Here is a 16,582-nt window from a genome sequence, read left to right on the forward strand (position 1 = left end):
GACTCTACGCAGACCTCAGCTCCACTTGAATTGTCTCCTTAAGTGCGTGCCAGGCATGCACTTCTTGAGGGGAGAATAGGATTGATGCAAAACAAACACAATTCAATATCAAGTGAAATAAGTTTAATAAACTTCTGAATTATTGCGTAATGCAAATTATTTAAAACCAGTTTTAAAAACTTATGAATTATTGCGTGATGCAAAATCAAGCAAAAATAAGTTTAAAAAAAACTTCGGAATTATTACGTTATTAAAAATCAAGTAAAATAAGTTTTAAAAACTTTCAGAATTATTCGAAAAAATTAACTTATTGCTTCTTTAGCCTATGGCTTCATGTCTCGTCTCCACTGCGCCAGTTTCTGCTCGGGTGTCTGAATACACCAAAAAGCATATTAGGTGAGAACATTTCAAACAAACAGATGTTGACTTAAAAAATATTCCCTTACACGGGGAGCTTTGCGTTTCGGGATACGGGAATCAAACCACAGTGCTCCAAGGTCAGAAAATATTTTTATTTTCAGGTATCAACAATAAATATGTCACTAAAGGGCATCACAGGACGGCAAATTTGCTACAAATAAACTCCAAAAATTAAAAAAAAATATACAAATTTATCACAGATACTAGTCAAAAACTTAACAAATTCATAAATGGTCCAAATCACCAAACCACTATACCACCAAAGAAAATTAAAAAATATTAACAAATTTCAACAAATTTTAACTCAATTGGAGTGGAACGGAACGTCAACTTGAGATACATAATTTGTGGATAGATCAGTCAGGAGGAAAGGAGAGCCGATTGGAGGTGGAACAGGATCCTTCTGCCGCGGGGTTCTTTCATAATTTGCATGGTCAGATGTGGAGGGTGTTGAGTTTGGGAAGCTCCTGCACTGGTAAAACTGAAGCGTAACTCTATGCTTGAATCAAGCATAAAGTTATGCTTGAATAGGTTACGCTTGAAGTCAAGCATAGACTAGAAATTCCTCCATGCATTTAGATAGGGGGAATCTTGGCGGATGAACCTGTTACTCTTGATTTCAAGCGTAAACTGATTACGCTTGAAAACAGTGGGTAATACCACGCTTTAGTTTTACCAGTGTGTGTTTTGTCTCACAGATCTCAGCCAGGCGCCTGCTGATTCTTTCGCGCAACGGCTACCAACTAATGCAGGCGTGGAGCGTCGTTGCCGCGTTCAGTGTGGTGGCCCCGGTGGTGTTCCAAGGTCGGCTCGCGATGGGCATGTGGCCTTGGTTCCCCGGAACTCTCGGCCTGGGGCTGGGAGGACTCGTCCAGGTCGGTCCTTCACTGGTAGAACTAAAGCGTAATTCTATGCTTGAGTCAAGCATAAAGTAACGGTTGAAAACATTACACTCGGAATAAAGTATTTGCTGGAAATTCCCCCATGCATTTAGATTGGGGGAAACTCGGCGGATGAACCTATTACGCTTGATTTCAAGCGCAAAGTGATTACGCTTGAAAAGAGAGGGTACCGTGTAACGGGGTAATTTCGGACACTCGGTGTAACTTCGTACATCTCTGCCCGGAAGCATTGCGATGATGCTCCCATCTAACGGCGACCTTTGAGGCTTGTCCCGTTTGCGCGCATCGCATCGGCCACACTTTAAACCATCTAATCACTCACCCGGAGGTCAAAACAAGGGCAAACTTCTGCAGATAAAGTGGTTTCTGTATTTAACACTTTTTACCTAAATTCGCTTTAGGCGTAAAAACTCTGCCTGGCAAGCCGAAACTGTTCATGGACGGTTCATGAGGTGATTGTTTGTCGGTTCAAACATGTTAAGAGCATGCTGTGTCAAATTTTCAATCACCTGGGTCAAATAGTTCGGTTAATATGGGCTCAAAACTGAAAAATTGTTACTCTCCGGGGTAATTGCTGTTTGCAATTTTACACAAAAGGTGATTGAAATCTTGGACCTTAAATGAAACAGAGTCTTCTTCTAACAGGGGACATGGTGGTTATAGTCAAGATTGTGGCACCTCCAGGCAGCATCTTAAGAGCTTTCATGAGTTTCCTCATCGTTACACGAAGTTTCTGCGAAATGATTCTTTTGGGTACATTTTCCTTTTGAAAGAATAGTAAATCATTTATTCCACACATGAAAAACAGATGTTGTGTTGGTAAGCTATGCAACAGTGAATAATGTATGCTTAACAAATTACCACCTCATATTACATGACCTTGTCTTGTTCCAGGCAATTTTTTTAAAACACGTAAAAAGTTGCTATCACCAGCTAACATTATGTTTGGAGTTAACAATGATGCTGATGCACTGAGAATCCAAACGCTATGAGTATAGCGTCAATTGGTGCAATGCAAAAGCATTGCACATGAAGTGCAATGCCTCCCATTTCCCATGCATTAGCATAGGGCCTTTTCGGGAAGCATTGCACCAAAGGTGCAATATGGCTGAGGCATTGCACGTATGGTGCGATATCACAGCGCATTGCACCATACGTGCTATACTCATAGCGTTTGGGATCTCAGTGTGGGCTTAAATCTCCAGTTTTATAGCGCCATATGTAAATGTTTACTTGAGATTTTTCAAAGATGTTCTTCAGTGATTTTAAGACCTCATCTTGGGGTAGTTTATCAAGTCCGCATCCGATGAGTGGGCATGATATATTTAGCAAGCCGATTGTCTCACTGGTTATGTGCATACGTCTTAATGCCACATTGAAGTTCTCAATGGTTGGTGTAGCGTAACTTTAAGACTTTGTTAACATAGCTAATATTGTTCTTTCTTCCTTGATGACGCCAACGTCTCCAATAGTTAACTCTTGTGTTTTCAAAGCTTCAACACCACCAAACTTGTCTTTCATGAGCTTTGCAAAACCTCTGTGCCGAGGTCAGTCATCACTCTATCTCCTTTTGAAAGCCTGTTGAGCAGTCCGCTTTTTATTATGACTTCCTTATCAGACATGCAACCTTCCATACCATCACTACAGAAGATTGTTGCTCCGGTACAGGAAATCCCAATGGAAAACAATAGGACATTGTGGCTCTTGTACAGTGAAAATGTGTTGCCCTGTTGTTCAAAATTAGATGGGGTCTCAATAAAAAATGACGCTCCATCTAACAGGACTCGCAAGTTATGGAAATGACGCATCTTCGTAGGCTTATTTTTCTTTTGATGCTCTGCGCTGACAAACATCTCCTCTTCCATGGCCTTGAAGGTCAGATAAATGAGCCTTGTCATGGCAGAAAAAAGTAAACTAATCATTCCCACACTAAGGTTGAAAATCTCACTCATATCTTCCAGTGGTAGTCCTCTTCTCAAGCGCAGAAGAAACAAGAATAACTTATCTTCACACGATAGGGTCGTTGGTCTCAACTTAACAGGAGTGTCTTGGTCATAGTGCAATTTTAAAGTTCTGATAACTTTAGCACCTCCAATTAGGTTCAACAGTGCATTGAAGTCTTCCACACTAAGGCCGGTGAAAAATTGAAACTTTGGACTGTTTTTGCAACGCTCATATGATGCAAATCCACTGCAGGAAATAACCACAACAAAAGTACACACATTTCTGGCAAATTTTGTATCAGGTTTTTATTGTACTTTCAAAGTACAACAATTGTTGTACAAAGTACAATGGAACCGGCATAACGAGTGCTGGGCAGTGCAGGCCTCGTTGTGGTTTGTACAATTCTCGTTGTACTTTCTACAATCCCTGTTGTACTTTTATTCCACAGTTTTTGTTGTACATTTGTTGTACTATTCACACTTTTTCTTGCAGTGTCGCATTGGGATTGTTTGAACAGCTTTGTCAATTGTCACGGGTACCTAGTGCAAAGAAAAGACAATAATCAAAATTGAAAAGAAAACTCAATACTTACATAATCAATTTAAAATTTAGCACTTACAAATGTTTGAGTAGATATGTTTCGCTTGCTCACTGGGGTGTTTGGGTGGGAACTTACTCCATCACTTGGCAGGTCTGGTGAGGAACGGTCCAGTGACGACATATATAGTGTTTCATCAAATAGCTCTGATAGATTTGATACCTCTGGGCTGCCGAGGGCAGCTCTATTCCTTGTGCAGGTGGCAGCACAATCCCTTGAGCAGGCGGCAATTGGAGCAGGGCGATGTCCGTCGGCTGCCATCTCTCGGCGCGGTTGAATTCGGGGAAGTCCCTAATGAATTTAAATAAACACAAATAAGACAAATACTATTTTTGTGAGAAACGATAAGAGTAAGCTCAAAGAGGCACCTGACGAGCCGGAGCATCCGAAGGCCCGACTCGTTCTCCTTCAGGGCCCACGACTTGAGGAACTGGGGCACATCTGCGAACGACAGCAGTGACTCTTCAAGATCCTGACGTCACTGAGAATCCAAACGCTATGAGTATAGCGTCAATTGGTGCAATGCAAAAGCATTGCACATGAAGTGCAATGCCTCCCATTTCCCATGCATTAGCATAGGGCCTTTTCGGGAAGCATTGCACCAAAGGTGCAATATGGCTGAGGCATTGCACGTATGGTGCGATATCACAGCGCATTGCACCATACGTGCTATACTCATAGCGTTTGGGATCTCAGTGGTCGGTCTTGAAGAGCCTTATTGTTCTTCCTTCGCTGCGCAGCTGTTGGGCAGCTCTGAGACTTGTGCCAACTCCTTTGTTCATCACCTCTGATTGTTGCTGAAAACAAATTTGTGGTTCACTAATACGTCACATATTTATGCACATTTTTTTATGCTTCCCTTCCCATGTCCTTTTAAAACAATGGAACTTACTGTGAATGGCCCGAAAGGCGGGATGCTTTCCATTTTGTGAATTGAACCAGCAGTGAGTCCCCTCCAAAGGCGATGTGGTGGATTTCAGTGGATTGCCGAACACTGACAATTCTTCTCTCAGTCCTTGGTAATAGACGGTGTCAAAGTGGGCAAATAATTTCCGGACTTTAGCAGACCAAAGCCCCTTGTCGGTCAGGAAGGGTATAATGATTTGATTCAGGGCCGGAGCAATGTATAAACCCTTACTAATTTCACATATAACCATGTAAGCACTTTCGAAAGAGACAATGATCGATTTTGAGACCAAAATCAGAACAAAGAGTTACTTTTTCCAGGGGTGTCCGAAATTACCCCAAAACACGGGGTAATTTCGGACACCGCTTCGGACTCTCCACTGTAAAAACGGTGAGGCGCAGATACTTGAAATTAGCGCCAAATCGAAGGTAGAGGTGGGTAGATGATAAATTTTAACCCTCAAGTCCATGACAACACCACAACTTTCACAATTTCAAAACAAAACCTCTCTTAAGTGTCCGAAGTTACCCCGTGTCACGGTAATACTACGCTTAAGCTGTACCAGTGATCGCAATACACTGTTTAAAATATTTCGGGCTGAGCGATAGCACTCCTGTGGGGTTAGAAAGTTTTGTCTGTTTCTGTATCGCCCTTTCTTGGCGATGCTCTTATGCATCGCCAATATTTGGTCAACAGTCTGTCCAGCCAAGTTTCGGTGAAATTATTTTCAGTCACACTTCACCTGTACACTCAAAATGTCTTACAATGAAATTAGACCTATGTTATTCGTATGTTACAGTGAATTCGGCGCAAGCATAATACGAAGCAATATTCCTTCGTAATACGAATCTTTTTAGCTTTTTCATTGGAAGATACAAAGAAAAACCTTCGTAATACGACGAAAAAACACCCTCATATAATGCTTGCGCCATTTCCTTCGTAATCTGGGAAATTTCTTCGTAAGACATTTAGTGTATGGGATGCGTTTCAGGCGGTGTCGGCGTACCCGATGGCCTTCCCCGTGTACGCGGCGTTCATCCTGACGTGGTCCCTCACGGAGGCCCTGGCCGCGCTCTTCCTGGTGGCGGGTGACCGACTGGCGCTGTCCACCAATCGGCGGCAGGTGCAGGAGGTGAGAGAGGTCCTTTCCATTCACTGAGAAAACCTTACAAACTATTTTGGGCCTTACAAAGAAAAGTAGTTTGTATAACAAAGTATTTTGAGCATACGTAAGCTTCCAAAGAAAATACTTCGTAATTTACGAACTATTTCTTCGTATAAACAACCCGAGTAAAAATAGAAGGCTGCAGATAGGCTGACGCTTGGCTGACGCATGGCTGTATAGACCGTTTTTTGGCTGTATGCATGGCTGCCGTGGCTGCCTTGCAGCCATGTCGCAGCCATATCGATGTCCTGGACTTGCAGCCATCCACGCTGCAGTGGCTGGCCTGGCTGTTTCACGGAGCGCTTTGGCTGTGGAACGCTTCAGAAGCTGCGCACAGAAGCCTTTTGGCTGCCCGAAGCAGCCTATAAACGCTGCCACGCACAGCCAACTTAGCTGCAATGGCTGTAGGCTGCGCGTCGCAGCGTGTTGGCTGCTGGCGCCAGCTGGGCCGTGGCTAGACGTTACAGCCATGTAGGCTGCAATGGCTGTGGGCTGCGCGTCGCAGCGTGTTGGCTTCTGGCGCCAGCCGGGCCGCGGCTGCACTTTACAGCCACGAAGGCTGCAATGGCTGTAGGCTGCGCGTCGCAGCGTGTTGGCTGCTGGCGGCAGCCAGGCCGCGGCTGGACTTCGCAGCCAGGCGGGCTGCAATGGCTGTAGGCTGCACGCTGCGCGTCGCAGCGTGCTGGCTGCCAGCGACAGCCTGGGCGCGGCTGCACTTTCCAGCCACGTAGGCTGCAATGGCTGTAGGCTGCGCGTCGCAGCGTGTTGGCTGCCGGATGCAGCCGGGCTACGGCAGGACTAGACAGCCATATAGGCTGCAATGGCTGTAGGCTACGGATGCAGCATGGTGGATGCTGGCGGTATTCAGGCGCACTCCTTGATTAAAGGGTTATAAAAAATAGAAAAAAATAGAATGGGTGCGTGGTATGCTGATATTTGAGTTGAATACGTTAACATACATAAGCCATGCAAGTTTCGTAAAAATCGGGACACTTTTTTGTTATCTTTGATATCTTGGGAACGGAAAGTCCTTGGCAGATTTGGATCTGGAACGGTGTTGGGACCCTAGAAAATCTACTAAGGGATCCATAGAACTTCAAAGAGCGTAACAGGCACCCTCAAAGGTCGTCATGGGGACCTTCATGTACTAAGGAGTGAAGCCTAGTAGCGATGGATGCTGCCGATGGCATCCACGAGGCTGCAGGATGCGGCCGAGATGTGGCTGTGACCCGCAGCTTCATAGCTGCCGGGGGCAGCGTGGGCCGGGCGAAAGAAGGCTGCCTGGAGCATCCTGAAGGCTGAGGGGTGCAGCCTACAGCAGCGCCTCACAGCCTCTAGTCTTCCGGGGGCAGCGTGGCCCGGGCGAAGGAAAGCTGACTGGGGCATCCTGAAGGCTGCGGGGTGCAGCTTAGAGCAGCGCCTCGCAGCCTCGTGGCTGCTGGGGGCAGCGTGGTCCGCGAAGGAAGGCTGCCTGGAGCATCCCGTAGGCTGCGGGGTGCAGCCTAGAGCAGCGGGGAAAGGGCCGACTCGGCTCCTAAGGGACACTTCAATGGCTGGCCAGAGAGGCTGCAGCGGCTGTGGATGGCTGGATTTTGGCTGACGTATGTCCGAATACAGCCACTGTCTGCAGCCATCCGAGATCCATCCGAGCGCTCTCAGGCACCCGGAGGAAGCCAGCCTGCAGCCTATAATTTTCTCTCGGGAAAGTATTTTAGTTTGTTATACGTATGCTTAAAATACTTCGTAAGGTTTTAAGAGTGTTCCACACGCCTTCTCAACCAATCATGACGCCACCACATACTAACCACATCACTCTGAAAATGTCACAAACTATTTTAGGCTTTACAAAGAAAGGGAGCTTCTTAGAACAATGAAAAAGCCTCGAAATTTATGAACTATATTTCGCTTTTCCAACAAACTCAATAATTTCACTGGTGGAACAAAGGCATTAAAATTGTGCCCTTTGAGAGCGTAAACGATTTACGCTCTGGGAGCGGCGTGAATCGTTATTGCCTTTTCCAGGGGCATTTAAATTTCGCTTGCAATGCCTTTATCATTCTCACGCCCTGCCGAAGGGCAGAAAACGATTAACGCCTTTAAAATATAGGAGTATTTACGCCCTGAAGGGCGTTATTTTGGCATACAGGACGTGAGCCCCGATGGTCTGAGCCCTGACCTGATCCCCTGAGTCCGGGTTGAGCCCCGACCCAAGCCCCAATTTCCAGAGCCCGGATTGAGCCCCGACCTGAAATCACGAAATATTGCATGATTTATTGCCACGGGGCTCAAGTGGGGCTCACATAAGGGTCAAACGGGGCTCAATCCGGGCTCTGAAAATTGGGGCTTGGGTCGGGGCTCAACCCGGGCTCAGCTTGGGGCTCAGGTTGGGGCTCACACCTTTGGGGCTCAAACGGGACGGGGCTCATGTCGCCGTAATTTTTACGCCTTTGTTGTACCAGTGTTGTAAGTACCTTTCATTAATGATCAACATGGTAAGGTTGTGAGCGTGATTAAGTTCCGCGCCATTTTAGCACTCAGCAAATCCTTTCCGTGTCAAAACTTCCCTTAATTTGAGAAGACGACATAGTTGTAGGAAGATAGAGAAAACCGGCCGAAGTGGGGTGTGCGGAGTTGCTAAAGTCGGAGAAGGGTCATTCCATCCTACTTTTACATCCCGTTACATCGACCCCCTCCGATTTGCTCCAAATTTTGGTCAAATGTTACCTACCTGTAGATAAGTCGTCCACCAAAAAGTTAGACCTCTACAATGCATGGTTTGGCTAAAAACGCATTTTTTCATTTTGACCATTTTTTCTTAAATTAGTGTAGGTTTTTACGAAAACGGCTATAACTTCCTTTCTAATCGCAAGACTCCGTTCAAACTTGGTACTCCCACTCAAAATTGAACAAGGAATCCAAATCTGCCGTCGGAATTGACTTAGGGTCACCCAAAGTTGGTCATATGTCCAAAATGCGAAAAAATTTGACATTTTTGTCAATATTCAGCTGCAACACTAACAGGGCTCCTAGACAGCTCAAAATCTTCAGAAAAGTGCCCTCTTCAAGAATCTGAATGCAGAAGTCCCAGTATATGCTTCCTAAGGGTCAGCTTTTGACCAAAACGCGAAATACCGCCCAAAACCGCTTGTTTCACCCTCCTACGTACGCCACTTGGGCGGCACGGGTTCCTCCGCGTGTTTGAAGGACTAGCTGGGTCATTTTGGGGTGCAGGTGGGCACCCCGCACTGTAAAGTACTCTGGGACGAAGGCCCACGCGCCTCCAAGGTCACACAATTGGCCGCACATCACGTATTTTGCCCAGATTCGGAATGAGCAGCGGAGCGCCTGGAGGTAGGCCATCCCGTCGACCTCTGCAGTGTTGTTGGTGGCCTGCCCAGGAAGAGTGCTTCTGGCCGCTGGTGAGAAGGCTGAGAATAACAGGAAAAGTAGCGATATACATCGGCAACTTTGGCCCGTCCCGTACATTAAGAAACGTACGAATTTCGCCTATGTTTGACCCTGACGGGAACTAAACCTGAGTCTGAGGTTAAAATAAATGTCGTTTTCGTCATCAGCACCCTCGAAAACATCAAAAACAATGCAAAAACACGAATAAAAAGAATGTTCAAAAAATACTCCGCTGGGATTTGAACCCGGGTCCGAAGTTCTCCGATTCGCTCGAAACTGGCACCATTGGTTTTCTCTCGTCGCCCCGATTCCAAAAATACCCCTACATGCCCTCCTAGCTGCATCCGTTGCCGAGATCCTCCTCGACCCCATGAAGACCATGATGCACCTGCAGCAGCGCCCCCGGGGCTCGGATCGGATTTGCTGCCACCGGGCGGTTCTTAGGGTCACCCAAGGAGGCTGCATACCAAATTTGGTCAAGATCGGACCACGGGAAGTTCTCGGACGGACGGACGGACGGACGGACGGACGAACGAACGGACGCACAGCAGGGATCATACTATATGCCCGTCCCTCCGTCATTTTTTATACAAAAAATAAACGGGACGGGCCAAAAATTTGATGGGAAGGGTAAAATTGAAGAACAGAGAAAATTTTTCATTGTGTCTCTTTTGTTTTTTATTAATATTCAGATTAATTTTGTACACCCCATATTTTCTACGCAGCAATTGTTGGCGGCTCCTGGCATGCAAATTTAAACTACACTACAAACCTTACTGCCTACTAAGTACACACTTACAAATGCATGCTTACAAGTACGCACTTACAAACGCATGCTTGGCCAGGTACACAGTACACACTTACAAATGCATGCTTGCAACGCATGCTTGACACATGGAGTTATACGGCGTCAAGCATGCGTTATGGAGTTATAACGGCGCCAAGCATGCGTTTGTAAGTGTGTACTTGCAAGCACGCATTTGTTAGTGTGTACTTAGTAGACAGTTAGGTTTGCAGTGTATGAACTACGAATGTTGGCAGTTCAAATTGAACATCATTTTACTCAATCACGTTCACTTTACACAAAACTTCAGGGAAAGGTGCAACGTACACCATATAATCAGAGGTCCAGCTAAATTTTGTCGATTGAAGGGATGGCAGTAAGAGAGCTAGATCCGAATTCCGAATCTAGGCAAAATACGTGATGTGCGCCTAATTGTGTGACCTTGGAGGCGCGTGGGCCTTCGTCCCAGAGTACTTTACAGTGCGGGGTGCCCACCTGCAACCCAAAATGACCCAGCTTCACTGTTAAAAATCCACTGTAATATTACAACACAATCACCTACAGTAATGCTGTTAAATAACAACAGTATTGTTTTGTGTCTGAACGGGAAACCAATCCAGAAACAGCACTTTCGTTTCATAACAATTTCCTTGTCAAGTAACAACAATGTAATCGTGATTCAAAATAGTTGTGTTGTCGCTGCCGTGAACAAGTTCATAAATTTAAAAAATACTAACAATTTTTTCGTTTACTTTTTTTAAATAGGTAAATATTTCTACCAAAGTCTACTATTTTAAATGCCTGTTCACAAAGTTCGGTTTAAGTGCGATACCCCCCCGGCTCCAACTATCTACGTGCACTGTATCGAGAACCGACCATCTGCGCGCGCTATCCTAGGACCTCGGTTCGAATCCCGGTCGGTGAGATAGAACAAGACCATTTTCTTTAATTTTAAATTTAACGTAAATGACATTCACTTACACCAACTGCGATGAGAATCACCTTAAGAACTCACTTGAGACCTAACATTAAGTCAGACACCTACCGAGGGAAGCTTTGGCCTTTTCAGCAGGGGGCACTGCCTTGGAGGGGTTGAATTCACCCTTTTCAACCTGTTTGGAAACTGTAACAAGAGAGAAATGTTCATTTATATTAACTATTAAAAAATCTTATTCAGTTTTTTCATTAAATTAGTTTTTTTTTTAGACAATCATTTTTATTAAAAATGGAAAAGTTAGAGCCTCTTTCTACTTATTAAAGAAGCTACTTTCATCTAGGGCTAAGTTTTTAAGGATGCTGATGACGTAAAGGACATTTAAATACACCAACTGAGATAAGAACCACATTGGGCTAAAATACGAAATAGTTAAAACGTTAAGATATTGACAAAGATGTTACACTAAAGAAGGTTTTTCAGCACACTTACCAAGATATTTGGCAACCTCCTCCACGCGTTCCACCTTACATTCGAGGCAAACCCGCTTCTCAGAAAAACCCTCTCTTGCAGGTTCAATGATGTCAGAAAATTCAAGGAAATCAAAGAGATCAAAGTTGCAGATCACGCAGCGGATGCCATCTCTGGACGCAGGCTGAAATTGGCCGATACCTACAAAAAAGCAACATTAAACAAATGTGACAAAAACCACATAGTTGCCAAACACTGTTAAAAAAAATCTTAAAATTCAGACCAATTTTGTAAGACCTGGTGGTCTGATTTCTTAATTAAGACCAGAAGTATTCAAAAGAAGAATCCTCGGATGAATTTTAAGACTTTCGCAGTCTGAAAGCAAATTCAGACCCTCCAGACAAAAAGTCTGACAGGGGTGACTGAAAATTCAGACTAAGTACAAGACCATGTAGTCTGAATCGCCTTTTCAGACTATTCTCCTGAAAAGGAAGACCGATTGATCTTAAATTTCAAACTGGTTGTGTATTTTCAGACCATGGGTCTGAAACGGGAGACGTATTGTTCTGAAATGTCAGACTGGTTGCCTCATTTGACCAAATTTAACCGCAATATTTGAGCGCTCGATACAGAATCTTAAATTTACGAACAGCCCAAATTGTCCGCAGTTTAACTCCCGCAACGCGCGCTTGGTTTGTTTATTTGTGGCCTCCCAGCGTCCAGCGAGCGCGCTTGGAGTCATCGGCATCCTGCAGCCGTGCTCTCAGCGCGGTCCCGTGGTGTAATGGATAGCCCGCAAAGCCGACGAGCGAGGATTCGATGGTTCGAATACCAAGACATTCGGAGTTTCCGAGTAAAGAGAACGGCCGATAAGTTACGCGCAAGTTCTATCAAAGACTTCTCTCGCAAAAGAGTGAAGGTTCAACGTTACAATTTTGTGCTTTTGTCTGAATTTTCTTCAGACTGGCCGTGTCCAATAATTCAGACCACCTAAATCTTAATTTTCAGACCACCCAATTCTAAACTTTGAGACCACCCTATTCTAAATTTTCAGACCGCCGAAATGGTCTGAAATTTATGACCCCCTTACTGTTAATTAACTTCAGTCAAATTTTGTCTGAAATTTCAGAATATTTTTTTTCACTGTTAAAAAAAATCTTAAAATTCAGACCAATTTTGTAAGACCTGGTGGTCTGATTTCTGAATTAAGACCAGAAGTATGCAAAAGAAGAATCCTTGGATGAAATTTAAGACTTTCGCAGTCTTAAAAGCAAATTCAGACCATCCAGACAAAAAGTCTGACAGGGGTGACTGAAAATTCAGACTAAGTACAAGACCATGTAGTCTGAATCGCCTTTTCAGACTATTCTCCTGAAAAGGAAGACCGATTGATCTTAAATTTCAAACTGGTTGTGTATTTTCAGACCATGGGTCTGAAACGGGAGACGTATTGTTCTGAAATGTCAGACTGGTTGCCTCATTTGACCAAATTTAACCGCAATATTTGAGCGCTCGATACAGAATCTTAAATTTACGAACAGCCCAAATTGTCCGCAGTTTAACTCCCGCAACGCGCGCTTGGTTTGTTTATTTGTGGCCTCCCAGCGTCCAGCGAGCGCGCTTGGAGTCATCGGCATCCTGCAGCCGTGCTCTCAGCGCGGTCCCGTGGTGTAATGGATAGCCCGCAAAGCCGACGAGCGAGGATTCGATGGTTCGAATACCAAGACATTCGGAGTTTCCGAGTAAAGAGAACGGCCGATAAGTTACGCGCAAGTTCTATCAAAGACTTCTCTCGCAAAAGAGTGAAGGTTCAACGTTACAATTTTGTGCTTTTGTCTGAATTTTCTTCAGACTGGCCGTGTCCAATAATTCAGACCACCTAAATCTTAATTTTCAGACCACCCAATTCTAAACTTTGAGACCACCCTATTCTAAATTTTCAGACCGCCGAAATGGTCTGAAATTATGACCCCCTTACTGTTAATTAACTTCAGTCAAATTTTGTCTGAAATTTCAGAATATTTTTTTTCACTGTTAAAAAAAATCTTAAAATTCAGACCAATTTTGTAAGACCTGGTGGTCTGATTTCTGAATTAAGACCAGAAGTATGCAAAAGAAGAATCCTTGGATGAAATTTAAGACTTTCGCAGTCTTAAAAGCAAATTCAGACCATCCAGACAAAAAGTCTGACAGGGGTCACTGAAAATTCAGACTAAGTACAAGACCATGTAGTCTGAATCGCCTTTTCAGACTATTCTCCTGAAAAGGAAGACCGATTGATCTTAAATTTCAAACTGGTTGTGTATTTTCAGACCATGGGTCTGAAACGGGAGACGTATTGTTCTGAAATGTCAGACTGGTTGCCTCATTTGACCAAATTTAACCGCAATATTTGAGCGCTCGATACAGAATCTTAAATATTCACGAACAGCCCAAATTGTCCGCAGTTTAACTCCCGCAACGCGCGCTTGGTTTGTTTATTTGTGGCCTCCCAGCGTCCAGCGAGCGCGCTTGGAGTCATCGGCATCCTGCAGCCGTGCTCTCAGCGCGGTCCCGTGGTGTAATGGATAGCCCGCAAAGCCGACGAGCGAGGATTCGATGGTTCGAATACCAAGACATTCGGAGTTTCCGAGTAAAGAGAACGGCCGATAAGTTACGCGCAAGTTCTATCAAAGACTTCTCTCGCAAAAGAGTGAAGGTTCAACGTTACAATTTTGTGCTTTTGTCTGAATTTTCTTCTGACTGGCCGTGTCCAATAATTCAGACCACCTAAATCTTAATTTTCAGACCACCCAATTCTAAACTTTGAGACCACCCTATTCTAAATTTTCAGACCGCCGAAATGGTCTGAAATTTCAGAACCCCTTACTGTTAATTAACTTCAGTCAAATTTTGTCTGAAATTTCAGAATATTTTTTTTCACTGTTAAAAAAAAATCTTAAAATTCAGACCAATTTTGTAAGACCTGGTGGTCTGGTTTCTGAATTAAGACCAGAAGTATGCAAAAGAAGAATCCTTGGATGAAATTTAAGACTTTCGCAGTCTTAAAAGCAAATTCAGACCATCCAGACAAAAAGTCTGACAGGGGTCACTGAAAATTCAGACTAAGTACAAGACCATGTAGTCTGAATCGCCTTTTCAGACTATTCTCCTGAAAAGGAAGACCGATTGATCTTAAATTTCAAACTGGTTGTGTATTTTCAGACCATGGGTCTGAAACGGGAGACGTATTGTTCTGAAATGTCAGACTGGTTGCCTCGCTTGACCAAATTTAACCGCAATATTTGACCGCTCGATACAGAATCTTAAATATTTACGAACAGCCCAAATTGTCCGCAGTTTAACTCCCGCAACACGCGCTTGGTTTGTTTATTTGTGGCTCCCCAGCGTCCAGCGAGCGCGCTTGGAGTCATCGGCATCCTGCAGCCGTGCTCTTAGAGCGGTCCCGTGGTGTAATGGATAGCCCGCAAAGCCGACGAGCGAGGATTCGATGGTTCGAATACCAAGATATTCGGAGATTCCGAGTAAAGGGAACGGCCGATAAGTTACGCGCAAGTTCTATCAAAGACTTCTCTCGCAATGGAGTGAAGGTTCAACGTTACAATTTTGTGTTTTTGTCTGAATTTTCTTCAGACTGGCCGTGTCTAATAATTCAGACCACCTAAATCTTAATTTTCAGACCACCCAATTCTAAACTTTGAGACCACCCTATTCTAAATTTTCAGACCGCCGAAATGGTCTGAAATTTCAGAACCCCTTACTGTTAATTAACTTCAGTCAAATTTTGTCTGAAATTTCAGAATATTTTTTTTACAGTGTACAGAAAACTCGATTTTACGCCGTTTTTTAGGTGTTTTCCGGCTATACTGAACCAGTTGAGCTAGGATAGTGAAATTTCGCGTGTGCCGAGCCAAGGACATGCCCAAAAAGTGTGCAAAATCTCACCGAGATCGGCCGAGCCGTTCAGGAGGAGTAGTGCGGACACACACACACACACACAGACAGACAGGAAAAACTTTTCAACCCCAATGGAGTAACAGGCTTCGCTATCGCTCAGCCAATCAACACAAATGTTGGGAAAACATCGTCGAAGACTCCAAAGAAGTATTGTTTTATTACAATCGAACTGTCAGAAAACAGCACCGAGGGCTACAACATGCTTGTAATAAAACAAGTCGTGCTGCTATCAAACTTAACAGCATTAGTACTGTTAATTTACAGCCCTTTTTTAACAGTGTAGTCCTTCAAACACGCGGAGGGACCCGTGCCGCCCAAGTGGCGTCCGTGGGAGGGTGAAACAAACGGTTTTGGGCGGTATTTCGCGTTTTGGTCAAAAACTGACCCTGAGGAAGCACATACTGGGACTTCTGCATTCAGATTCTTAAAGAGGGCACTTTTCTGAAGATTTTGAGCTGTCTAGGAGCCCTGTAAGTGTTGCAGCTGAATATTGGCAAAATTGTCAATTTTTTTCGCATTTTGGACATTTCACCAACTTTGGGTCACCCTAGGTCAATTCCGACGGCAGATTTGGATTCCTTCACTGAGAATCCAAACGCTATGAGTATAGCGTCAATTGGTGCAATGCAAAAGCATTGCACATGAAGTGCAATGCCTCCCATTTCCCATGCATTAGCATAGGGCCTTTTCGGGAAGCATTGCACCAAAGGTGCAATATGGCTGTGGCATTGCACGTATGGTGCAATATCACAGCGCATTGCACCATACGTGCTATACTCATAGCGTTTGGAATCTCAGTGTTGTTCAATTTTGAGTGGGTGTACCAAGTTTGAACGGAGTCTTGCAATTAAAAAGGAAGTTATAGCCGTTTTCGTCGTTTTTAGCCAAACCATGCATCGTAGAGGGCTAATTTTTTGGTGGACGGGTGATTCCGCGCGTAGAGGGCGTTTTCGTGTCCACACCCTCCCCAGGGCAAATTTATTCGAGTGCAGCCCATTTATGCACTTAAGAATCTTGTTTGGCACCAGACTAGCTTGTTCCCTTTGTATATGGACTTTCAAAGCCAACATGTGACGCGGGAGGGGGGCCAAA

General features: G+C 44.4%; 2 protein-coding genes across 2 annotated transcripts in view; one reads left to right on the forward strand and one right to left on the reverse strand.

Moving 5' to 3' along the window:
* The first annotated feature begins 1,060 nt into the window (after positions 1-1,060).
* The window catches only part of LOC117644584, a 29,070-nt gene continuing 13,548 nt past the window's right edge, over positions 1,061-16,582 (forward strand). Inside the window, exons 1-2 of the mRNA XM_034384156.1 lie at positions 1,061-1,295; positions 5,763-5,903. Coding sequence (XP_034240047.1) covers positions 1,167-1,295; positions 5,763-5,903 — 270 coding nt within the window. The 5' untranslated portion in view covers positions 1,061-1,166. The remainder of the gene's footprint in view (positions 1,296-5,762; positions 5,904-16,582) is intronic.
* LOC117644585 lies at positions 3,694-4,312 on the reverse strand. Its single transcript, XM_034384157.1, has 2 exons — positions 3,886-4,312; positions 3,694-3,805 (listed from the first exon to the last, which is right to left on the reverse strand). The coding sequence occupies exons 1-2, from the start codon at positions 4,123-4,125 to the stop codon at positions 3,737-3,739; spliced, it is 309 nt and encodes a 102-aa protein (XP_034240048.1). The 5' UTR covers positions 4,126-4,312; the 3' UTR covers positions 3,694-3,736.

The sequence above is a fragment of the Thrips palmi genome, unplaced genomic scaffold (assembly GCF_012932325.1).
Source record: "Thrips palmi isolate BJ-2018 unplaced genomic scaffold, TpBJ-2018v1 HiC_scaffold_18, whole genome shotgun sequence".
Lineage (NCBI taxonomy): Eukaryota > Metazoa > Arthropoda > Insecta > Thysanoptera > Thripidae > Thrips > Thrips palmi.